General features: G+C 35.0%; 1 protein-coding gene across 1 annotated transcript in view; it reads left to right on the top strand.

The window, feature by feature from the left end:
- MICU3 (mitochondrial calcium uptake family member 3) overlaps positions 1-26848 on the top strand; it is a 54560-nt gene that overhangs the window by 4447 nt on the left and 23265 nt on the right. The window contains exons 2-9 of the mRNA XM_039550581.1: positions 8131-8284; positions 11930-11961; positions 12752-12830; positions 16176-16223; positions 17569-17651; positions 22601-22672; positions 23996-24034; positions 26402-26497. Coding sequence (XP_039406515.1) covers positions 8236-8284; positions 11930-11961; positions 12752-12830; positions 16176-16223; positions 17569-17651; positions 22601-22672; positions 23996-24034; positions 26402-26497 — 498 coding nt within the window. The 5' untranslated portion in view covers positions 8131-8235. The remainder of the gene's footprint in view (positions 1-8130; positions 8285-11929; positions 11962-12751; positions 12831-16175; positions 16224-17568; positions 17652-22600; positions 22673-23995; positions 24035-26401; positions 26498-26848) is intronic.

Here is a 26848-nt window from a genome sequence, read left to right as displayed (position 1 = left end):
TTTTTTGCAGAAGCAGCATGAAGCTAAGCTCCCTACAGGATTACCTTTTCCCAGATGCTTTCTGAAAATAACTCTGGACCCGAGGGCTTTATAATGATTACTTGGAGTGAAATCTTGGACACTATAATAAACCAGCAGTTTTAATTCCAGGGGTGCTGCCACAGAACATATCAGAACCAAAGTAAAATTCTGCACTCAGAGCTGCTAGTTTTGTGTCTGAAGATTTTGGTGAAGACTGGGACAGCTCCACTAGCAGACAGCTCCTTTAAAGTCTAGGAGATGGTTGTGCAGAGCAGGAATCTCTTTGAAAGAACTGTTACTTTGACAGAGTGACAGAGTTCCTCAGAGGAGGTAATACTTGTCTTCAAGTTCCTTACTTCCAGAAGTTCAGTGTCATTAGTAAAACTTACTAAAATGGTCTTGGAAATACCAATGATGCCTCTTTGTACTCTGAAGAGATCTTTTATGTAATTATGTTGTCATTATGTAAAGGTAGTGAACTCCAGACCACTATTTATTTTTTTGGGATAGTCTCTGAGAATCACTTCCTTCAGAGATGATTTAGGAATTTAAAGAGGGGCAGGGAGAGACAGACACAGAATGTGTACTTTATCACATTTCTTGAAGGCACATTCATTTCCAGGAGGAAGAAGCTACATACCTCAGATGTTTCCAAAGGTTTTTTTCCTAGTAGCTCAGCAGTACTGTCAAACTCCCACTTTGTGAAAATACTCAATGGTTCAAGTGTTTTTGTTGCAGCACATTTCTAAGTGCATTATGTCATGTGTTTCCATCTCTGTGAAATGAAGAACGCTACTTTACCTCCAAAAAGTAAGGGAAGCTCCCCTCGGGAGGAGACTCTCCTGCCTGCTCAAAGAGGATGCTGTTCCAAAAGATGCATAAGCATCACTTTTCCAAAAGCCACTTGCAGCAAATGCTATTTCATAAGTATTGTGCGTTTCATGTCGTAGGTCAGTTGCCAGATGTAGAAGATGGTTTGCTCTTTGGCTGGTCATATGTGAAGTTCCTTACCAGCGTAATCCTGAGAAGGATACTGCTTGCCAGCCAGGTGTAGTGAGAGCCATGCTGAAGGAAAAGGAAGGTTTACCTTTCATCATTAATTCTGTGTTCTTCATAATGTTAAAAAAGGATGGCACATGTTTGGGACGGACAGATCAGCTACTGGTGTGTTTTAGTGTTGCTTACAGTGAAGCATATGAACATCTGGAGCTGGATATACATACTGACTAAAGCGTCTTGAAGAACTGCTATAGGCGAAGTGGCTCTCATGTGAAACTAATGCAAGGACTGATACATTAGTTACCCCAAGGATTTCCTGTAACAGAGTTATACCTGAATGTGGCCCTCTTTACAGCATTTTAAACACATTCCAGCTTCCTATGCTTGTAAATACTTTAATATAATAATGTCCTTATCTCAGTGAAGTGGGATCAACTAACAGAATTGTTAGCTGTGATACATCTAAGTAGTCTGCTAGAAATACAACTTCAGTAAGCATCAAAACAATTTTGTCTACTTTGGGATTTTCCCACACTGGGAACCTGACGGTTAACCTTTTGGCCACCCAGCATGAAAATAGAATTGTGCTACTTTTATCTACATGGGAGCGTATTAAATAAGCCTGAAGTCAAATATAAACGAAGGAAGTTAGGAACAGCATTGCTTTGAAAACCTTTGTATTTTAATAATTTGCACAGATTCTCATTGATGGAAGACAGATTACTTTGCAAGCAAAAATTCAAAGAAAGTTATTCACTGGAAATAAATTAAAGATTAAACTACTGTAGCAAACATATTTTTGACTGCAAGCAAAATGTACCTTTAGTAGTAAACGCTGGCTTCTTTAACTAAAATAGACTCTCCTTTATCTCAGTTGGAAAAAGCAAGAGAACACTGATTTGACTTGGAACACAGCAAAGTTGTGAGATTTTATGTGATAGTGCTGGAGCTTTTTGCCTCACATGCACACACAGAATGTATATTTTGAACTATTTGTTCTGTAAAACATTTTCCATTTTTTGTGGATATTCTCAGAATCTGGGAGTTGGAGTATTATTCTGGGTTCTGATAATGGATTCTACTAGATTACTTCTGCAGAGCTTTATGAGCTTGTAGGCATCAAATTTTTAATTTCCAAAAATCCTGTATCTGGCATTTAAGCTTATCTCTGTGGGAAAACTAGGTATTTTGTCACGGAATAAAACTTACTAATTACTGACCTAATGTTACACAAGACTCACACTTGACAAAGAACATTTCTTTTGTGTTTTTTAATAAAAAGACTTGACAAAGAACATTTCTTTTGTGTTTTTTAATAAAAAGAGTAATGAGGTACTGTTTTATCTTCTGCACTTTACTCCCAGTGAATTTGAGCCGTATCTTTGCCATTTTTTTATATTTGCAGATAGTTCAGGGTCATAACTACGGCAAAATTTTAGCTATTTTGATGTAACTGTGGGCTCATGCTCTGTGTTAGGCCTTGCATTCTGTAATGACAGTGTAAAGTTACTGCATGGGTTTCACTGGAAGGACATACAGGTTAATTCACGTTATGCCAAATTTTGAAAGGAAATGTTTCTGAGGTAAGACAGCCAGTAAGATGAACATGGAACACGGGAACAGAAATGGAGATTAGCCTGTGCTCCAAGGAACTTCAAGGAGTACATGGAGACCTTTGCGGAGAATGATGCCTAGGAAATCCTAAGGCATCAAGAAAACCAGATTTTCAGGCCATTTTGACTTCTCTCTATTGATAGACACGGTACATGAAAGATGAACCCAAAATGGGAATGGGTTTTTAACTCTGAATTTGCTTGATAAAAAGCCTAGATTTTCTTCACTCAAGTTTTTGCTGTGAATAGAGAGAGAAAATACTGAGCGGTGTCACCCTGAAGAGGTTCTGCAAGGAATGCTTTCGAAGTTGATTGACTTAAAAGTGTCGATTGTCCATAACAAAAACCTTCATCTAAAGGACTACTGTTTTGTGGCACATGTGGTGGTATTATTACAAGTAGGGCTTTTGGTGGCCCTCTTTAAATACCATACTTGCAGAAAAGAGTTTTTTAGTAATTATATTAAGTCATTGAAACATGTTAGTGAGAAAGCGTTATCATCATATTTTCATTTGGGTAATAAATTTGAAGCTTCTGAGGCCTTTCCCAGATATTTTAGGCTATTGTAATATGTTTGTAGCATAGATTGACAACGACAGCACAGACAATTGAAGAATGATACTCTCCCTTCAGTGAAGTACCTGCCAAATTACTATTTGGTCTTCAATTTAGTTTTACTTGCCTTGTTTCAATAAAAAATGTTTCCCTCTGTTTCCTTTGCCTGATTGTGGTGTGTGTATAAGTGTTTAATCTATTTAATCCATTTTAGAAAGAGCTTTGAAATGTCCTCCATGGGAGAATTAGGTATGTGTGTATGCAGTTCTGTGTTAGGGAACAGCAGGAAAATAGGCCAAGATAATTTTTTCTCTTCAGCTGATTTAAACACCTGAAAAAGGTGCTGTGTGCTCTCTGCAGTCCTTCTATAAGAGTATGGTGCTGGAGGATGGGGTGAAATATGGAGCAATAAGGTACCTACCAGAGTTTGAGGGAGGAAGGGCAGAAGCATGATAACCATAAGTTGTTTGATTATAACTGTTAACACTTAAAAATTTTTGAGAATAGAGAAAAGATAATATATTGTTTGTGAACTCTTGCAAGTTTCAGTCTTGCATATTTTTATTTACTTCTTGAGTTGTGAAGTTGGAAGGATGGAAAGTTTATCTACCAGCTAGATTCTTGGTTTTAGCTTTGGACTTTTTTCCCCTGTATTTCTACTAATAAAGCAGGTCAGTGTGTGTGTGCAAGTAAACCAGAGATAAGCAGCTATGCCTAAAATTAAGGTATTACTGTTCTTGGGAGATTTTTGACTTTCTGTGTGAAGGAAATGGCCGTGTCTTTTTTAAAAGACAGAGAATTGTAATGTGATGCAAGATCACACTAATTAGTAGGCATGATTGCCAAGAGGATTAGTAAAAATGTAGCATAAAAAGATCTCCCTTCATTTGTTTGTCAGAAAGATGTACTTTCATGAAAGTTTTTGAAAATAGTTGGTAATCACAGAGAGATTTAGTCTGGATAAGCTCTTGAAACTTCAAATAGAAATTGGAAACTTAGTGAATCCTGTTCACTTCTTCACCAATAGTACCTTCCCTGAGGTACTAAACATCTATTTTCTGTCTCTTGTTCAAAGAATCATAGAATGGTTTGGTTTGGAAGGGACCTTGAAGATCATGTAGTTCCCAACCCCCCTGCCATGAACAGGGACACCTTCCACTAGACCAGGTTGCTCAAAGCCCCATCCAACCTGGCCTGGAGCACTTCCAGGGCATCCACAGCTTCTCTGGGAAACGTGTGCCAGGGTCTGACCACCATTCTTTTCTTCACAGTAAAGAATTTCTTCCTAGCATCAAATCTTACTCTACCCTCTTTCAGTTTAAAGCCATTCCCTTTGTCCCATCTCTACATGCCCATGTAAAAAGTTCCTCTCCAGCTCTCTTGCAGGCCCCTTGTAGGTCCTGGAAGGATGCTCTAAAGTCTCCCTGGAGTCTTCTCCAGGCTAAACAATTCCAACTCTCTCAGCCTTTCATCACTGGAGATGTGCCCATTGATACAGTAAGACTGCCCAAGATGGGCATAAATATGAAATAAATCAATCAAGAGCAATTGGTGTTATCACTAAGATTTTCACACCTGCCTCACTGCATTATCATTTGCAAATGTTGGGGAAAACAGAACGTGTTTCATTGTTATGTGTTGAGGTGAATTTCTTAAATGAATGCCTGAAGTGCAAATTGAGGTAATATTTTAGAATGTCCTGGTTTTAGATTAGAATATTTGTTAGTTCCCAGTAATTGCAGCTTTTATACAAGAGAAAATGTTTGTATGTTGCATAAATTATTAGGCATAATAGAAGCAGTAAAGCTCTGACAAGAAATTTGGACAAAAAAAATAATGTTATTTCCAAAGATGGTTTTATTTGTCAGTTTGCTAATTGTGTGCCTGGAGTCTTCTGCAGCCAAACTTTGCTTTTACTTGGACATTTCGTGTATGGACCAGTGATCAAATACATGTTAAGCCTTGGTTACATGTATTTAAATTCATATTGGATCAGTAGCAGAAATAAGTTGTTTTAATTATTTCAGATAAAACCACCAAGTTCAAAATAAAGTGGTGCTTTTACTCCTTGGAATAAAATTATGCTTAAGTTCACAGTTTTCCCTCACTTGAAGCAGGTGGAGCTTGCTGCTGGAGCAGGTGGTATTTTCTTTTCCATATCTGTAAGTTCCTGTGGCCTAGGTTTGAAACAAATAACTGGTTTTTTTGGGCGTAGGTCCAGGCATCTGTCTGACTTAAAAATAACACCACCTGAAGAAAAGTTCTCAGTCAGACTGGTTCCCTTATCCAGTTTGATTCTTGGAAAAGTGAACATAAAGCACCAGAGCAAGGGCATGCAGGTATTGGGCCTTTAGGGAGGTACTCCTCTTTATGGGGGCAGGCTGTGTTCCTGTCAGGTTACAATGATTTTGAGCCAGAGCATGAAATACTGGCATTGCTATATAGTCAGAGGAAAACTAGATTGAAAAATTAGGCAGAAATTAAGGCTTTGCAGACCTGAGTACTGACATGCATCAATTTTAAGCATGTCTTTAAAATTCCATGTTTGCAGTATGTTATTTTATACTTGTAGGAGCATAGAGTCCTTAAGGTGTTGAAATATGTGTCTGAGAATTTAGCAAATGCTTTTCTGAGTGTCTCAAGCGAAATATTAAGCGGTAGTACCTGAGACAGTGAGAATTCCTTGAGAGAGCAAAGAATCTCAACATGCTCTCTAAATACTGACAGTGATCAAAATTAAAATGATATTTGAGAGATACATTATCTAGAGATTTCCATGATTGCGTATGATTGATTTTGACTGATTACAATTGATCATACATACGGTGTGTGTAATATGGCCTTGAAGCTGTTTCTTTTCTGAAAATTGACTTTGCAGAAATATTGCTTTATTACTTGTGTTTACCACCTGAATGTATTCATGAGCATGTTTGTAGTAGTGATAAAATAACATATGTATCAAAAAAAAGATTATAAAACTTCAAATACAGGGATAATCAGTTTTGTCACTACAAGCTCTGTCAAAACAACTGAGTTGTGTACTTCCCACATGAAGGCATAGCTTGAATGCCACTGGACTGCAGAAGGATCAGTAAGACCAAAATATTCAAACAGTGAGATAGGACAGAAATATTTTGGCTTGCATGTGAGTATGTCAGAAAAGAATTCAGCTTCTGTCACTTTAATATGACTTTGCAGGTCTGGCTGTTGGACTTTATTTTTTTCTCCCCATATTTAATTTGGTAATCATTTGAAGATTATAAAAAAACATGAAGCCATGGTTTAGAGCTGCTTCTCAGGCAGAAGTGCAGAATATTTGTAGAGCAGTCTACTGAAAACTAAATTATAGTATAAGCCTTTCTCTTCATCTTTCTATGAGAGGTTCGTCTGTTGAAACATTTTCACACATATACACATGGAGCAATGATTTTGAAAGTACTAGAGACGGTCCAGAAAGAGAAATACACAGTCAATCGTGTTTTGTCCTTATAGAAGGCTGGCTAAAATGTCCTAGATAAGGTATTAAGTAGTAAGACTCCCCTGTAAAACATCATCATTTTTTTTCCACATAGAAAGTGTTTTATCTCTTCTAGGCACATTCATTTTTGATGCTTCTATAAGACAAATCTAATTTAATCTCCTAGTTACAACTGAGGCCATAAAATTTTGTTTGACTGCATCAGTCTCACCAATGTTTTTTTTTTTTTTAAGGATGTTTGCAAAGCTGAAGAAAAGTGAGCCCAGATCTTTGACTGCTCAATATAAATTTGCTTCTAATTGCTGAAATCTGTAATCTATTCTTAGAAGGGTTTTGGAAAACCAGTTTCTGTTTGTATTTGAGGACAGTTGTCTCAGTGGACAGCCACTGCAAACATCTTCCAACTTATGTTTGGGTTTAGATGCCTCTGAAAAAGTGCATTTGTCTGTTTTCTTAGTTATTAAAAGAAAACATAGTATTAATTGACTTAATGTGTTCCTTAGATAGATGAAGAATTTTAGGAATACTGTATGAAATGACAGGAATACTGAGCAAGTTGGGATATTTCATTTATAAGATGCTGCATTCCTATTTTAACGTAATGGGAGAAGTTACCTGTATGATTGCTCTTCCTTCTAGGAAACAGTTGGGGTTTGGTTTTTTTGTCTCTGAAAAAATGTTGATACTTACATTTTCTTCAAGATAATGATTCCACAGAGGAGCTTGCCTCATTATGGGCTAAAAAGAGTTTTCAGATAGCAGTAGCATATTTTCTGTTAAAGGTTTGACAGTGTAACAGAAAGATGTGAGAATTTAGAACATTTACAGTTTTGTATTACCAAGTTTATGTGTAAATCGGCTGGATGGGAAACATACCAGGAACTCCTGACATAAACCTCTCATGGTATGTGAACTTAATGCCATATTATACTTTTGTAACTCTGGGGAATTACAATTATGCTCGTCTCTTCTTCAGTTCCCTCAAATATGGTAGCTTTATGCTGGAGTATATTATGGAGGTCTTTTGCCTATTACTACCAACAGCTGCACTCTATATTAAGAAGCAATATAGAAAAAGTATTACTCTGTTCTCTTCTGGAAATATCAGAAAAATGAAATAGTTTTCGCAGAGTTGTTTGAAGTCTGCCTGCTGAAGTTATGAAGACTTCCTTGAGTTAAAGTTGCCCCTTCTATGATTCAGGAACTGAAGGTCTCTTTTTAAATTTTTTTTTTCCTGAGGTTGGGTAGTACTACCAAGTTCAATGCACAAAGATTTGTTGCTAAAGTTGTAGAAGACTGAAAATGATAGAAGTGAAATCCCAATTGTAGTTTCAGCTCTTACCACACAAAAATATTAGGATGTGTTTGACTTTATGAATTAGCACTTTTATAGCTAGTTCCTTTATGGCAATTGTAAATCATAACCTTTTTCATAGATTAAAACATGTCCTTTTATCTTTGCAGGTTACAGAAAACAGATTAGACCTTGAAGATTTACACCTTTACGCAACTCCGCGGGAGCAACGGTTTCGTAGGTTTGCCAGTCTAGAATATGAAGGACAGCTATACATGACTCCATATGACTTCATTCAGGCTGTTACAAGTGATGAACCCAAACGTAAGCAGGAATTTTACAATGCTAAAACTGCTAAGGAAAACGTCTGTGGTGCATGTTATTTTCCTATTTGCTTTTGATTCCTACTTCTGTTTCTGATTGTAGTAAAAAGCATCTTCCAGAATTTTATTTTTAATTGTGTTCAAATGCATACCATCAGTATCCTGATTGTTCCTAGATTGTAAACATCTGTATGCTAGTTCAACATTCTTGTCTTAAAGGTTGCAAACAGCTCAACAGTTATGAAAGATGGCAAGTTAATTTGTGCCATTGCACTGACACAGTTTCTTTCTGAGCAGGCCTGCATTGCTGTAAAACTCTTGCTTCCTCTTCTGTATAGTTTCTCTGTAAGCAGGCAACATATGCATTCTCTAAAAGACTTAAGATAACATATATAACTATATAATGGCTTTCTAAAAACATGCTTTGAGTAAGAGTTTCAGTCCCCCAGGGGATCAGCTTTCTACACTTAAACATTGCCAGTGTTAGTACTATGTGTTAATTAATAAAAAAAATAACTATCAACTTTTATTAGGTCATTTATTGTAAAATCTTTGCTTTAAGTGTCAAAGAGTGACTAAACAGTAAGGTGATCCCTTTCTGCTTTAGTTTGATTTCCTGGCCCTCAGGTTTGCAGTTCATTGGTAGCAGTACACGACTTCTGGGGAATGGGAGTATCTTTGCTCTGCTGTTACATGTAGAATCACTCACCTTAGGTTTTCCTTTCTTAAGTCTACACCACAAAGTTACTATAGAGAGCAGTCAAAAGCAGTGCTAAAGCAGGCAGAAGAAGCTTAAAGTTCAGTGCAGATGTTGGATTTTTTCCCCTTTGTTCTCTTAACAGTAATGAAACAAGAGGAAAGAATTCAGCCATGGCACATCAGTGATCAAAACTTCTGTAACATTTGAATAAAGATATAATCTCACTGTAATAGTGAAGGCAGAAGATAGAGCTTAGATGGTGAAAACTTGCAAAACTTTGAAACTCGTACTAGAAAGCAAATCTCTTTTTTTTTTTTGCTTTGCAGTTAAAAGAGAGGAAGCAGATTGCTTATCACACAAGTTAATACAAATACACATCAGTGCTTTATATCTGCTCAGACCTTCAGTTCTTCCCTTTTTTGTTTCTGTGGAGTTGGGTTTCACTGTGTATGGTCGTGAAGCATTTGTGCTATATATACTGGACATCATTAAAACATTTTGGTTTAACTCCATTTTATGACAGTTTGATTGGCTAGACCACACTATATGTGTGGTTTGCTATTAAAATTTTTCCATGCTAATGAAATTTCTGCTTCCTACTCTCACAAAGCAAGTATTCAGATTTTAAAAACAAGCTCATAAGTACATTTTGTTTATCTCATGGCAAAGGAGATCTGGAGTTGAAGAGTCAGGCACCCTTCTGAGTTCAGTGTAGCAAACCTTGTTTCTATTAAAATCTTTTCTGTTCATCCAGTTCACCTCTGAGACCAAAAGCGGAACTAACCTGGATGTCTTTTAGGTTTTTAGACTGGTATCAGAGATTACATAATTATTTTAAAGGATTATAACTAAGTGGATGACTTCATTCCAGTGCAGGTCTTACTGACTGGGACATTGGGACAGAAGGCTGATAAATAGGAAGTAATAGCTGAAATAGTAACAGCACAGATTACAACTTCCAGCTTCTCATCTCTGACTATGGTAATTTTAAACTTTGTGCTGCAGCATTGCCAAAGTACCGCTTTGTCTCCTTGGGCAAGTCAATTGCATGTCTTGCTCTGTTGAAGGTAGTATATTTAAGGAAGGAATTTTTCTATTAATACATTTTAAACATTTTATTTTTTATTTTTGAGGTCATTTTATAAATAACTTGTAAGTTGTATATAATCAGGTCCATTCAGGCTGACATACTAGACCACCTATATTTTGCATAATAAAAAAAGAACATATACCTGGGGTTTTTGTGAATGAAGACTAGAAAGGTCTTGAGTTTTGTCAAAAAGCAAAAATACCCTTTGAAGCATAATAATAGAAGCTCTTTATGTCTGCTTTATAGAAAAGCTAATAATACTAGACCTGAATGAGATTTGTGATGGAGTGAATGCGTCTATTGTGATTGATTTACTTTGGAAATCATGTAAACCCTACAAAAGTCAAGAGGGTGTTCACTTCCTTTTTTGATTAAACACTAACTAATATGGTAAGGGTATGTTTTCTTTTATAAAATGTAACTTTTTACTCCAGGCAGTTATTACAAAAAAATATAAAATAAATGCTATAATTAACTTGCTTCTGCCTTTATGGTGCAGGCTTTCATTTGAGAACATATATTATTTTTAAGAGTCATTCTTGATACATTTTATAATCTGAGTATGTGTTTATATGTTTAGAAAGCAAAGTAAGAGAAGAGGAAGTATATTTTGTTCGCCTCAGTGCTAACTATGGTTAATTTAGCCTAATACTGAGCTGCAAGAAGTGTGTATATATATATATATATATATGCGCATAAATCTTCACTGACTTGCCTAGAAAGAAAATATGTATATAATATATGAGACTGGCAAATTATCTGACTGGAAAATTAGATATATTTGTTCTCCAAGTTCTTTATGATAGGCCTAAATATATATCAATTTATATGGCAAATGAGGTTGTTTTAGGGGATTTTATTTAAAAAATTAAACTGAAAAGCTTATGAAAATCTGTTAGCTTATGTTATGACATTGTTTGATATAACTCCACCATAATTAGAGTGGGATCTGTCAACTGTCTTGTTGCGAACTTTTACCAAGATGTAAAATTAAAATTTCAGTCATTTTCTAACCATGAATTAATGAAAGACCATAGTGAGTAGCTTCAGTATTGTTTTAATTATTTAAGGGAGCATGGAGTTCATTATGAGAGAAGGATTTCTGATTACACATTGCTCTATAAAAAGAAGCCTTTACCCACAAAAAGTTATGGATTTGACCACATAAAATGCTACTGTCTGGACCTTTGTGAATTCTGATATTCACAGTGCCTTATCTTAATATTGAATCTGTACAAATATTTGTCTTGAGAGGGTGATCACAAACCTCACGTTTTGAATTCTTGAATGATTATGAACAACTCTTGTTCAATTATAACTAACAAAGAATTGAGCCTGACAGAGGCTGGAAAAGGAAGCACAAATCTGAGTTAGTAGGAAGGGATGAAGGGTGTCTTAGCACTTGGTGTAGTTTCAAGAGCTTTTTTTCTGTATTTGCTTTAAAAAGTATGAGTAGTCAGTGAAGCAAGGATCATAATCCAGGTCTCCTTACAATCTCCATTTTAATACTACTGCTACTAAATAATAAATTCAGAATATTGATACTATGAGTTAGCATGAATGCCCTCTATTTCCTGTTAAATGTTCTAAGGATGTATTTTGGAGGTTGAAAGTCTTTTCCTGCATTGAAGCAAAGTTGGATTAAAAACTATACATCTGAATTGTTTCTTTAAAGTTAGGACTTCAGGTATGTATTAAGTTAAATGTTTTTTTAATAATATAAAGACAATTACAATCATGAACTGAGGCAAATAATTCTTTGCCTAGAAAACACAGTATAGCTGCAGTCCAATTTTTATGACACCACATTGGCATAACTAAATTCTGTGCATTCATAACTTCTTCTTTTGTTGCAGATGCTAAAAAGTGGCGATCCCTTTCAAAGCAGGTGGGCCGTAATTCCTGTGTGGTCTTACAACCATACATTTTGTTAATTGATTTCGTTTGTGATTCAAATGTAGAGGTGCAGGAGAGTTTAGTTCCTTTATTTTTGTCACTTCAGACTCAGCTGAATCCAGAATCTCAGATACTTTAGCAGCTGTGCCTGTTTTGTTGGATTTACTGGCTTTCTCAAGCATCTGTCAGTTTCTCCCTCAGTCCATATCTGACTACATTTCTTAGTGTCAGGGTGTTTCCAAAACTGCCTGAAGTACTTACGCCACTCTCTCCCTTTTGTGGTGTTTAAGTGCCTCTTACTTTTTTTTTTTTTACATTTGTATAACTGCAAAAGAACTCTGTCTGTTTCCCTATATTTTAAGTACATTCATATTCATGGATGAAGTTCGCTTTAGTTCAGGTCAAGTGTTTTAAAAGAGCAGTTGCTCGAATTTTGTATGAAAACCTTACTGAAATCCAGGGGGACTTATCCTTGGCTTCAGTCAATATGAGCACTGGTGAGTTATTTCAGCCACAAATACATTGCATGTCTCTCTCCAGCTCAGCAACCACTTAGTATTCATTCAGATGAGTAATTCTTGCAATAATCATGTGTGCAAAAATTTATGGAGTGCTTGAGTACTTCCAAAATCATTGTGGTAACTGAAGTTAAATTAACTGGTAGATTTGCATGCAGTTCCTTGTCTTTTATATTGATATCCTAGAATTTAATCATAATCTGTTAACTACTTCATTAAATACTGAAATATATGCTTTTACATTTTTTAAACCTTATTTTTTAGGAACTGAATCAGATCCTTATGGAGACACCACCAGTTTGGAAAGGATCATCCAAACTTTTCCGTAATCTTAATGAGAAAGGTGATTGAGGAGAATTTATTTTCCTGAACCAAATTATCACTCTATTTTTTTTTGTGATGATGTACTTTAATCTGAGTCACATTTTCAAAAATAAAAAAGGGCTTGCTGTTGCTTTCTGCATTTTACAGCATGGAAAAGTTCCATGTAATGTCTACAGTGTTTTAATGATGCCATCTTACAACTAGCCTCTGTAAGTGATTGGGGACTCTGAGTTTTGTTAAGCTGATGTTTGAATATTTCAGGTTCAGTTTGTTGCCATGAATGATCTCTGGACTATAGACAGAATATTCCAGTAAAGAAACAATATCTCTTTACTTCTTTCCAATAGGTTCAATAATGTGATTATTTCTAAATACAGTAGTGGTATCTTTGATCACTGAATAAGCATTTAGTACACAACACAAGGAGAGTTTCAGAAATGTTATATATATTCCTTGAAACTCTGCAGATGAGGGCTTTGATAGCACTTAAAACTCACTGTTGGTAAGTGGAGAATCACTCCTGGTCTCGTCTGTTGTATTTTTTTCTTTCTTAATAAGCTCTATTGCTTCAAAACAAAAAAACATAGGGAAATAAAACAAGGATGGCTTTACAGACATTTAAAAGCTATTTATAATAAATAATCTGTATATTTCTTTGCTTATATTCAAAATGGCAAAGGTCTGGTGGCACATTTGAAGTATTTTTAAAAGCAGGCACAAGTACTTGTGATAAAAGAAAGATGCTTTATGGATGTTTAAAATAAGCACGCAAGCAACAGAATTCCAATCAAATGTGTGCATGTAATTGATTAATATAATTCAAATGCAGCTCAAATTTATTAAAGGGGTAAGTAGTATGGACCTACTCTCAAAGGAGGCTCTCTAGTGCATGGAGGCACTCACTTTTTTTTTCTGAGTCTGCAGTCAGGACTCCAGAGAGGCAGAAATTGCCACATCTTTGCATTGTATTTCAATGTACTTCTTTGCTCTAGGCTAGTTTCTATATAGGCAGAAGAGTTAACTTTTGAAATATTAATTGCATAAAAATTCAGCTTCAGAATCTGTTAAATCCATACATTATCAGATTTAAAAAATGTATCTAGGTGTTGCTTATTAAGTCTGTAATAAAATGTCTGCAAAATGCGCAGTCATGCATATCTTACTCCAGTTTTCTGCCAGTGAAGTTCTACAGAAGTTGATGGAATTGGTAGGACTCAAACTGTCCTAAAATAAGATGGTAAAATTAGTAATTGGCTTTAGCACTTGGATGTCTTTTCAGCATGTTTTATGAAAAAGTGAGTTATGTTGTCCAGTTTTATAGATAATACTGGTAAATATGATGGGTCTTATGACTGATTACTTAAACTGGTGAAAGAAATGGAAATAGAATTCAGGTCTCCTTAGTTATAATTTAGTCTTTGTTTTTTTGTTTCTTACTCACTTTTTTTAAAACATGCACATATGAAGCAAGTAGCAAAAGCCTATGTCCATGTATTTTGCCATGGATTTATATAATTCAGCTGAGGCACTCAGATTTATCCCATTGACCTTAAGTTTTTATTATGTTTTACCCTTGAGTGCCCTCCTGCTCTTCTTTCTGATCTTAGTGTAAGTTTTTCTTTCCCTTCAATCATCATTTCAGAGCCCCTCTCCCATAACACTCAGAGCAATCAACCATAACTATCTGTCTGCAACTACAATATGCCAGTACAAACAAAAGGAGAGAAGGCTTTCAAGGCCGTTTATATTGCGTTCTTCATACCTGTGATGGACTGCTTGACAACTGCACTTTCTTCCTGTTTTACAACAAAGAAGGTGCCGTCAAGAAACCAAAAATATATATTTACATTTATTGACTGGCTATTAAAGAATGTTTTCCATCACTGAATGAGAACCTTTGAGGTATCTGATTTCTTGATAGATGCTTGTCCAAACAGATTCAAGCAGGCCTTTGAAAACTTAATTTCAGCAAGCTGCTGTATAAAATCAAGAAGATAAAGCATAGAGCATGTGTTACTTAAATGCCTGTATTTAAACATTGCTAATCTTCAGTAATGTGTAAATTGAGGAAAAGAGTAGGTGGTATTAAAAAATTCTTAGGAACTTTCCTAAGTAGATCTACTAGCAGTAATAAAATCCTGGTTCTGAAGATTTAAATTTGCTCTTGGATCAAAAGATGGGATATGGAAGTAAAATCCACATGAATGATACAATGTTTTGAGTTTTAATTGTACAGGTTTCTCAGTGCAAAAAAAATCAGATGACTGTTTACATAGTTCGTCACATATTCAGTTAAGTCAGATTTTAAAAGATATTTAAACATCCAAAGATGTGGCTGTTTTTGGAAAAACTTTTGCACCTGACTTGGACTGAAATCAAGGAGACAGCCAGCAACTTTTGAAAATCCTAGCTGATAGACATCTTTACTCTCAGGCATCTAAATACTTTTTTTTTTTTTCATGCTTTTGAAATAATCTAATATTGTGGACTGACTTAACACTCCTTGTTTTGGAGGACAGACAAAACCAATTTGTTAGAAATCAGGAACAAGTTTTCCTAGTTGAGCCTCAAAGATTGTTGGAGCTAAGGGCTTTTGGGAGAGCTGCAAGCCATTGTTTTCAGTTCTTACTGAACTGTGAGACACTTCTCTTCATTGCTGCTCTGGACATTCTGCAAGGTTGTCTCTGTACCCCTTGCTCCAGAGCTAGAAAGCACAAGTACAACTTATGGTACCAGACATACTATTTGGGTACTGACTTCAGCTCCAATTTAAATTTTGCCTTAATAATTTCTGAAGAGAAGAGGCAGTGGCGTTCCACAGTGTGGTTCCCTTTTGTAATCTTGCAAAAAAACATGAGATAAAGTTTTAAGGTAATATAACACATGCATTTACAAAGCACATATTAAAGTCAAGAACTGTGTTCAAATGGTGTGTATCAGGAGGAAGCCCTATTAATGTTCTCAAAGTAAATGTTTTCAGTACTGTTAAAGAGTATTATCATGAATTACTGATGGGGTTTTTGGAAAGAAAATTGAATAAATCATTTATATTAGCTTTTAAGAGTCTAGCCAGATTTTGTTTAATGAGCCATGCTCCATTGACTGTTGTTTTATATGCCATGTTTAATGTACTCCTTCCCTGAAATACTAAAATACAAACCCCCCATAAAAGCCCCAAACCATAGATTAATATTGTAGACAAATAACTTATTGACCAGGTTGAATAGTTACATGCATACAAGTATTAATATGCATATGCACATGTACAAAAATTCTCCTTATATATGGATTTAATGTTTTCAAGTTTAGGATGTGAAGATAAGGTGAAACTAACATGGCATAACTTTTTTTTTTTTGTCTTCAGGTGTGATATCTTACACAGAATATTTATTCCTCCTATGTATTTTAACAAGTAAGTATTTTTGGAGAGAAAGTCTAAAAGATTCCTTAGAGTTTCAAAGCTCTGAATGTGTTGTGTGTTAAATTACACTTCCCCTCCTTGCATATAGAAAACTACACCATCCATCTGAACCTCTTTTGCCCTTCTGGAATCTTGTGTAAATAAATGCTTTAATAAATGCTTTAAATAAATGCTTTATTTAAATTCATTATTATCTAGAATACCTTTTAGTGACTGTTGAGGAAGCTGTGCCATACACTCCAGCTAAACCCCAGTCAAGAGCTTAAATTTATTTTCTTGTTTGAAATTCCTACAAAATTTGTAGCTAAATTTGCTGAAGTTCATAAGGGACAATTGGTTTAGGGAGAAGAGAAATATACACATTGTTACTGATTTGTTTCACCAATTAGTGGATAATGGATAACATCAAAGAGTCAATGGTAAAATACAAAGTATTTGTGTCAGAAAACACTAACAAAATTGAGTAATGATTCTTCTATCACCCATAAAACTGAAGTAGAATAACTCAGAGTAAAATAAGCCTGATGCAGACTTTTATGTTTTAAGAGGAGCTTTCTGGGAAGAAGCAAAGGATTTTACTTGTCTTTCACTTGTATGTAATGAAACAATTTCTATTGGTTTCATTAGGGGGGGGTTTTTTTGGACATGAACTGGATTCCTTTTATGAATCAGAGCTGGAACTTGACTCTGAACACTTAGTATCTTCCACTATGGGATCAATGGACATTTGACTATTATTTCTTTGTTATCGGAATGAACTTTTGGCCATAATTCATTCATACTGCAAACCACAGGGTATCCCCAAAATGTTGCCTAAAGGCTTTACTTAAAGTTACCTTCAAAGTTGCCATGTTTCAGAAATAATTTAAAATTTTAATCTGATTTCAAATTTCAATGGCTCTAAGGATGTAAACAAGAAAATGCTGGGTGTCTTTCAGCATGACATTTATTTTGACCAGAAGTTGCATCCTCTTTTTCAAAATCTTTTAAAGTGTCTTTTAGAACACTGTGTTTTCTTAGAAAATTTCTTTTCTTCATATCTGTGTTTGTAACATAAAATGGACTCTACTATTAACTAACACTCTTTTATGAGATATTGTTCTTGGATATTTCATGTTCTGTTTCTACTTTTGTGAGCATGCCTTCTGTTTGAATAACATGGGTTATACTGTTTTACAGATGTTATGATTTGCATTTACTGTGTACACAAATACCCTGACTTAAATTAGTTGGGGGTCTGGCTTTTATGCAGGGACACCAAATAATTTCTTAGAGTATTGCACTTGCTTTCTTTCCAAGGAAATAAATAATTGAATGTTTGGCCTTTTTTTGGCAGAGCCACATGCAGGTTTTAGAATTGCTTTCAACATGTTCGATACTGATGGCAATGAAATGGTGGACAAAAAGGAATTCTTAGTGGTATGTATATTTGCAGTTTTTGATGTAATCTTGAAATTAATGTGATGATGTCAGTAGTCATGAGAATACTATCTACATTGCTAGCTATTCTTCACTGAATGTAGTTGTTCATTTGCCTCATTTAAAATAAATAGTTATTATAATATAAACTGAAAACAGAAGCTCCTTCTTAGAGTACACAGGAGTGTTGTATGTAATTATTTTTGAAGCTTTATTCTAATTTTTATTCCAGATCTTTTTAATTGCTACTGTAGTCACAGACAGTTAGGCTGTTAAAGTAATAGAAATGTTTTCATGGCTAGGAGAGTTATTTAATTACTCTAACAATGAAAGGACTTGTAAAAGAACCTTTTGCTGGGAGACCACCTCACTTTGCCATTCATTTTCCTGATAATCGCAAGTGACCTGAAAATAATTGACTGACATAATGTGACACTATCATCTGTTTTGGACAAGATTTGTAATGAAATAAAACATACCGTGCATATATCTACTTCAGCCCATAAATCCATATGCTGAAGCAATTTGCTAAGCTGGGGTTCAGTGAGTTCTCTTTAAGGAGAATATTCTCAAAAGTGAAATTGACTTTGACCTGAATGATTTCCACAGGCTTTGGAGCAGTTGGCAGGATATCTAGAAGTAGATATCTTGGCAGTAGTTTGGTTGTATCCAAGGTTTTGTTACACTACTAATTTGAATGACAGTATTTTTCAAATTAGAGCTTTACTCTGTTGATGGCTTGGAAACAGCAGTTCTGTAAATTCATCTTATTAATTATTTAAGAGGAGTTTATTTTTGGGGGGTTAGAAATTTAAACAGTTAAAAGCCCAGACTTTGAAAGAGAAATTCACATGTTGAGATTTGAAAATGAAGAATAATTTGGCACTTGAGGGAAAATCTTTGAAAATCTTAAATCATCCACTATATATTCCTTTTTATCATGATAAATCTGATAATTGCATCTTAAAATTTGAATACTTCATAAGTTTTCAGGTAGTAGGATCCACCAAGTTCAGGAAAATGATCTTTGCACTAAGAGGGCTATTTGCGATTTATATTCATTTAATTTATTTTCTGATTTCAAAAGAAATGGGAAGAATAATTAATGCCATTCTAAGTGATGTCAGTGTTTGATCATTTAAAAAAAAAAGAGAAAGGCAGAAAATTGACCACTCAAAGTTAGGGCTTCTGAGTGTACAGTGACTATGTGGCTTTATGTTAAAAAAAGTGCACCATAAACCAGAGATCTAGAAATTGTTAGTGTCAATAGGCAGCAGCTGTCTGGGATTACACTGAAGCACTCAGTTATAGTTGTGAACATAGGTTTTGACATTTCTTTAGAAATTAACATTTAAAATGTTGTGGTTAGTGGTGTAGACAAGCTTTCTGAAGACTACGCAAGACCTTCATTTTCTGCTGAACAGACAATATAATAAAACAGTTACAAGAATTGAATCAGATGTTGAAAAAAAGATATTTGTGTAAAAGACATACATTTTATCTTCATATGTTTTTGTGTAGTTGAGCTTATAAATAAATACAGTAAGTACACATGAGAAAAAGCCCAGTGCCTTACTGAAAAAGATGGAACAAAATGCAAAGAATGAAACACACTTGGAATGTATTTAATTAAGTGTCAGAGCCCAATTTATTTAAAATAAAGACTGCCTTATTTCCTGTGTGTGGTTTCTTAATTGATTCAAATAAACTATGCTAACCTTAAGAAAATAGAAGTATGGAAGAAACTCTCCTCTATATACTGAACTTCCCTCAATTCTCCTTCAGGGAAGTGAGATCTGAGGTCTAGGACCTTTTTCTGGTGACATGGCTTAAGCAGAACAGGTGTCTGCTTAAATTCCAAATTTATTTTGGAAAGTGACACCACTTGCAAATTGTGGCATGCTGGTCATTTTTCTGTATTCTGTTATTGAATGTACACATCCTTGTATGTGCTAATTCTTAATAAGCATCTCCTCCAGTTGGAGGAGCAAACATTGGATTAATTAGCAAAAGGAAAATAGGGGAAGAAGAAAAAAAGCAAGTACCTTTCATGATTCAGTTAAACAGAATGTGGTGGAATAGACTGACAAGTTTGTTCTTAAAAGAAAAAGGGCTTCCATTACTACAGCTAAATGGGAGGAAATTGAAGCAAGAGGCTTTGTCTTTCAGAAACTGATGCTAAAAATGAAATAAAATAAGCATGTAAAATGGGAAGCAAGGACAATATTTAACTATGGATATTGCATCTTTCTTTCTAAGCATGCTTTTATAGTCTTCTTCATGTCCTGCTATGTATTTGTTCTCTGTCATGATCTCTAGCTAAAGTTTCTCCTTCTTCTTCTTCTGTTAGCAGACTTGGTGAATAAAAGAAAGAAAATAAAATTTTCAAACATTAGATATACTGTCCTCCACCTGTGATTGTATTTAACAAATTTGTATAGATTAAACTTGAGTGCAACTCTGCTTTAGTAGGTGTCAGTGATCCTTCAAAAATTAGATCAGAATCCTTAAGTCAGAATGTTAGATCTGAAGTGAAAAGAACTAAAATAGGTAGATAGATTTTTGTGTAATAAAAGTAAATATGAAAATAGAAGTTGATTCAGTGATACTGCAGCTGTGATAGAACTGGCCCCAGAACATACATTTGGCATCTTTACTCACCTTGCCTGAATATGATGTATCATATCGTGTGTGCCTGGAAGCAGGAGACTGTTCAAAAGTTGCCATTTGAACTACCCCAACATCTGCAAAGTATTTATCCATTAATTACAGGCAGCTATCACAAAATTGGTATTAAGTACTATTCAGTTTTGCAAATGAAGAGACTTTAAAGAGCTTTGTTTAGGGATCACGTATTATGTGATTCTTGAGGAAAACATGTGTAGTGAAGAGTTGAGAAATACTTAATTTTTCTAATAACAGCTGTATTGTTTTTGTAAATGAATTCCACGGTGTTTGTGCTTTCCTCTTTGCTTATGTCACAGGGGTGAGGTCAGGGAACAGAAGGATTGTGTTGCCTTGTTATTGGAGATCTTGTTTTTGCTGCCTTCAGCAGTCAAACTCATTATCCTGTTTCAAACAATGTTCCTATGAAAGTACTCCTAGATCCTTTTTGCATTCACTTTTTTTACTCACTGGTATCCTATAGCACTCTTTCTGAACAAAAGATCCATTTCCAGAAGTTTAGCAAGTGCTTTCATAATGCATGCAACAGAATCCTACTCCTTTTGCCTCTGTGGCAAGGGAAATAAATCCAAGGATGCCTTGCTTTTTACTGCTCTTTTTTAGTTTTTCAATTACTGCTACTCTTCTCTCCTGCTTGATGGCTTGTCACTTCACTTTTCACAAGGGATTTTGTTTCTGTTTCTCTCTGTTCATGTAACTTTTTTCTTTGCATTGTTCTGGGTTGCAAACTGTGTAGTGCTGTATCCTATCATGACTCTTTCCATGTCGGCATAAGTTACAGTAACTTGTGCCTGTAGGTTTGCAAAAAAATTAGAAAAAATATACCAAGGTCTGTAAATTGACCCCATACTCAAAAAAAGGTATTGTGACTCACAAAATATTCTGGTCTGTATTTGCCTTACAGGAAATTCCAGAACTCGGTAGTCAATTTTGGAAATTCATAAAATGGTTTTTTATAAATGTCTTTGCTGCTTTATCACTAACCACTGAATTCTTTCATTTCAGGGTTGTCATACCCCTGCATTAAAGCTTACTGATCCCTTTGTCTTAGTCATCTGCCTTCACTGAAATAAAGATATCCTGAAATTTAGTTTGGAAAATTTCCTTCCAAAATTTATCATACACACTTTATTGTTTCACATTCCAGTCCTTGTGGAGCTCTGTGTACATGCCATTACAGTATCAGGTTTTACCAGACTTCTGGTAGGTAAAATTGGGCCTTTGAAAGGACTGCCACAATTGTGTCTGTATGCCAAGGTGTTTGCTTCTGAAAATACCATATTCTAGATAGGGCAAATTTCTCAGATCAGGGTTCATTCCTTTTCCAGCCCACTTAGAGGATAATAAATGCTACACGTGACAGTACAATATTTTCACATTCAGTTTTTTAAAAGCTGAAGTTCTGGTAGAGATCTAGATGGTATCATAGTTAATACTGCTCTCTCTTACAAAACACTGTGATACCTTTTTCTAATGGTTTGGAAACATTAATTGATATTACTATAAATAAAAATATCTAAATAAAACAGGAACTTGCAAAGAAAGATAAGTACAATCCAGTTCTTACTCTGAAGACATTACAAAAATAAGTGTGCTTAAGAATCTGTATGTTTGAAAGCTTGTATTTGAGGTTTGCTCAGAAGTCACATTTAAAGCTCTTCATGTTGAGATAGTTGTGAGAGGGGTATTTTACAAGACCTGAAGGTATTCTTTGAACAGACTTGAAAAGAAAGGGTACTTGATAAATTACTCTTGAGTAGTAGTTTGTTGCTGCTGAAGGGGAATGTTTCACCCCCACCAGGTGTTTCTACCCCTCCCTCGTGCCAGCAGGAGTAGGAACTGATCAGGTTGGAAACTAATATGAAGAAAAGATTCATCCTGCTGACTACATAACCACACAGATACTAATTAGAACCTGACAAGAAAGGATGTGCCTTGAGGTGGTGAAAAAGGGTGGAACTTCCCCTTTTTATATTGGCCAGATTGGGTAAATAGGACGTTCTTAATATTGTGCTCCGAAGTAGAACTGTTACCCTTACTTTGTGGAAAGAAAACATTTCCTTTTTCCCTTTCTGTGTCATGGTTTAAGTCACAGAAGGAACATAAAGGCTAAGTATGAGCAATAAAGCCTCATTGAAACTCTGATATTTCAGTAAAGAACTGCATTTTAATACTGTTTTTAATGTTCCTTATGATGAAGGATATTGTTATGCATGTGAAAACAGGCTGAACACTAAATATGAACAAAATGGTTTGTTTTTTAGCTCCAAGAGATCTTCAGGAAAAAAAATGAGAAGAGAGAAAAGAGAGGAGATGAAAAGAAACGTGCAATGCTGGTAAGTAAAATCAGAAAAGTTGCGTCTGGTAGTTTGTTTGCTTTTTTTGATGTAGGACAAAATTATGTGTGTATATATTTCACTGATCACTTTTTTTAAACACTAAATTCATACTGTTAAAATTATATGCATAACTTTATATGCAGAACAAAGCAATATTTAGCCTGAACTGCAGTTACTGGGGAAAAAAAAAGAGTAAGTGGTTTATATAAAGGAAAAAATAGTGTTTAAATACTGTAGTACATGTTATGATAGTAGCATTGATTCCTCTTGGAGCTTAGAAATCTAGGGAAAAGGGAGTAGTAATGACCCAGTGTTACTGTCTATAACAGTGAGAGGTCTCAGTGGGAAGACCTAGCTATACACTTGCTTTCAGAACTAACTGAAGCTGTTTATGTAGACCTACTGATCCTGCTGCTTGTTATCAACACAGTAGTTTTAAAATCAAGTGTGAAATGTTACAACTGAACTTAGATTTTATATTCAAATATCATTTCTTACTCAGTTATGCTTATGACCAATGAAAAATATAATAATCTGAAGAGATTTTCACAGAATATTGGCTACTCACATAATGACAAATTTGCATTTCATGTGAGCATAAGAAAGGTAAGTCAGAAATGAATGAGTCTCTGGTGGTTTTTCTGAAGGATGGCAGCAGTAGCAGATACATATTTTACTGTTGGAAAAGTAAGTATCAGGGACAAATCTCTGTCAAGCCCACAGCAGAAAAAAACCCCATGTTCATTTGCAATTTGCATATTTATGGAAAAAACTCCTTATTATAAGAAACATTATGACATATAAGCAGAACTTGTCATGGTGTCCATTATACTTTTGCCAACATCAATGCTTGGTCTCAGTTCTTTGTCCCTGAAACCACAGGAAGAATGATTTTCAAGAACTAATACTTTTTAAACCTTCCCTGAGGAAAAAAAAGGATTTTTTTTCTTCCCTCCCACCCAGAGAGACCTATCCTGCTCAGCTTTTCCAAACTGTAGATCAGTGGTTGAATCTCTCATAGACAGTTTATTTTGAACAAAGGAAACTTACATTTAAAGGAAGAGCTTTCGGAAATTTAAAGATTGCAAAATGGCATGTAAGTCGTGAGGGTAATCTCTAAAAATCTGTACTTCTCTTTGAAAATTTCAAGAGTAAGATTGAAAAGAAACCATTTTTTTGTTCACTGTCATTTTGAAAACAAACAAAAAGACTAATAATATATAAAGTAAAGGTTTGCTTGTCTTAACCAATTCTGTTGTCTTTTTTTCCCCCTTCTTTTGTCTTCATTCTGACATGTGATACTTGGCTTGGCCCATGCAGCGTCTTCAACTTTATGGATATCATACTTCTACTAACAGTGTATGTACTCTGATTATTTTCAATTGATGCAGTCTTCACCAGCGAGATGAAAAAATACACTATGAGAAAATTTATTGTATTTATCTTTTTAATCAAGTAAATTATTTCTGTTAATGAGTAAAATTGTGAGGAATCTTGATTTGCATAAAAGATTGTTGCATGCCTTTTGAACATGCAAGCCTATCAGGAGGAAAGATTGCTCTCTATTTATATAAAATGGAGGAAACGGTATTTTTAAGGGAAAGTACAAAATACATTTCAATAAATTATAGACATATTTTTAATTAATGTGTGTAAATTAAGTCATCCTGCATGAGTCATTTGATCCATCTCTTTGTATCCGTGTGTATAGTGTGAATAAATAGTCAAGTGCATCCTTCACCTCTTCATTCCCCCCAAAAAAGAAACCTGAAGAGAGGTTTCCTATTTTTATGCTTCACTTACAGAACAAATACATAAGAACTTTCAGTGCTGAACTAGGAAAGGATTTTACAGAAAATAGACCCTGTATTACTTAGGTGACAGTAAACTTCTTTTCAGTCATTTTCGAGGGGTGGGAAAGAGAAGCAGCAAGAGATGTTTTGAGGTTTTTAATGTCTTCATCATGACCTGATTAATCTCTGGATCATGGCAGAAGTAAAACAGTTTTTAAAAAACAGACTGATTTGATGTTTAAATAGAAGAATTAATCTAGTTGTGGCATTATTGTGATACTCAAAGTGAGGGGATGGAATCCAGGAGAATTAGATGACTAGTGAAATTCCAATTTTAAAATTTGTTTCTTTATATAATTATTCACAGAAATGCACAGATTTATTTCTTGCGAAGTTGGCACCTATAATTTGAGCAATATGCAGGAAGGAAGTCTGTTGAATTAAAATGTGCAATTGACACGATTTGCATGCTGCAATGTTGTGAGAAAAATGTAGTAGAATATGCAAGGCCTTATGATTCAATAGATTACAGATCAGGCTTTACTGCAGCAAAACTTGCTGGACAGTGATTGCCATATTTATATGCTGCCTCCTATTTCAAACTGAAACCAAACTAGTTAGGTATTCTATTCATGTAATTTTCAGCTTTAGTGAAAAAATCTTCTGGACTCCAGCCATGTTCAAGCACTTTATCAAGATAATGCCCAGGTGTGTGCCATATTTTTTGCCTTCCTACTATCTGAATGGAGATCTCCATGCAAAGGAAACTCAGGTGTATAGGAATTCAAAAATCCCTCTTTCCCGAAATATGATACTTTGGAGTTCTGTTTCTCCTACTGAAATAAGAAGTGTAACAGCCTTTTGTTTCCCTTGATGTCCTGAGGAGTTGAAGATACCCAGCTTCCAAGGAGATGCAACCCTAAAATGTCTGGGATAGTCCAACATGCTGTTTTATGCATGAGGCCCTTCTCACTTCATCTTACAAATCAGTTCTAATTTTTTTAGAAGTGTTGAGGTCCACAGGGCATAGAAAGCATATGGTGATGTTTTTAAAATGTGTTAAATATTTTAGGTATTTTCACTTGCATAGGTTAATTCTTTCAAGTCGTGTTCTGGTGCATACTGCATTTGTGTCTAAGGCTGCTTTGGCATGGACTGCATGAGTGCTTTCACTGGCCAAATGCCAACCAGAACGTGGTAACTATGATGTGATGCATGTAATGAAAATAAAATGTGCGTGCCAGAAGTACTAATTCAATTGACTAAAGTAACTCCAGTAAGGAAACAAATTCAGTGAATACTTAAAATAGATAATTACAGAATTGTATGCATGAAAGAATGAAGTGTTCATTCACATGACAAGGTAAGTTTGATCATCAGACGTGCATATTGTTTTCCTGATAAGTATGTTACAGTTGAAGTTGAACTTCCTAGACTTGTTTTTTGCCTTTTTTTTTTGGTGCAATGATGTCATCATAAGTATTAGATGAAATTAAATTTATATAACTAATTGTATGGTGATATTTATACTTTGACAAATGAAAAAATTAATTGCATAAGTATATAAATTACTTCTTTTTGGGCAAAACAGAATTGATAGAAATAACAGTGGCAAAATGCTGAGTTTAAATGGTTATTTTGATATGTACTTTTAGTAAATATTTTCACTTTACACTTTCGCGAATTGATTTTGTTTCGGAAGGTGGAGTGTGGTGATACTTTTGGTGCAGCCAAGAGCATTAAGCAAATACCTGTAATAGACCAGCGTTCCTTTCATTGACAAAGTGTCATGTAACTGGTTAAAATTTCACTGTTTAGAAGCAAGAGAACCAAGCCCTGCTTTTGAAGATCAGTTAGAAAAGATTTTAAAGTCTATAAATGGTTGTTCTGGTGTTCTTTGTTTTTCAAACAATTGTGCTTCTTGAAACTGCAGGTTCTTAAAACAGAAGGAGAGGACCTTGTCCCCAGAAGCTATTGGGATACTTTGAGACGTAGCACAAGCCAAGCCCTCTTTTCAGACCTTGCAGAGGTATAAAATAACCTCTCTGGTCCATAAACAGACTGGTATTTTATTTATTCTGTTCTGATTGTTTTCCTGTTTTATGAACCTTGTTTCTTCTTTTCCTTTTAATTACTCTTTTGTTTTAAACCTGAAAGTTCTCAGATCAGATGCATTTGGTTCTGTGCAGTGCAATAATTGAAGGTTGTCAATTTCAAGAAAAACCAAAGTTACCTTCTGAAAGATGTGGGAGATGTAGTCCTCTTCAGTCCTCACTATAGGAAGCATTTTCTAACACTAATAGTGATGGCATTTCACAGTAAGAGAAGTAATTCAGGAAACCTTTGTCATTTAGGCTTGGTCCAGTGATATGAAAACTTG

Source organism: Corvus cornix, chromosome 4 (genome assembly GCF_000738735.6).
Source record: "Corvus cornix cornix isolate S_Up_H32 chromosome 4, ASM73873v5, whole genome shotgun sequence".
Classification (NCBI taxonomy): domain Eukaryota; kingdom Metazoa; phylum Chordata; class Aves; order Passeriformes; family Corvidae; genus Corvus; species Corvus cornix.
This window is presented reverse-complemented; position numbering and strand designations above follow the sequence as displayed.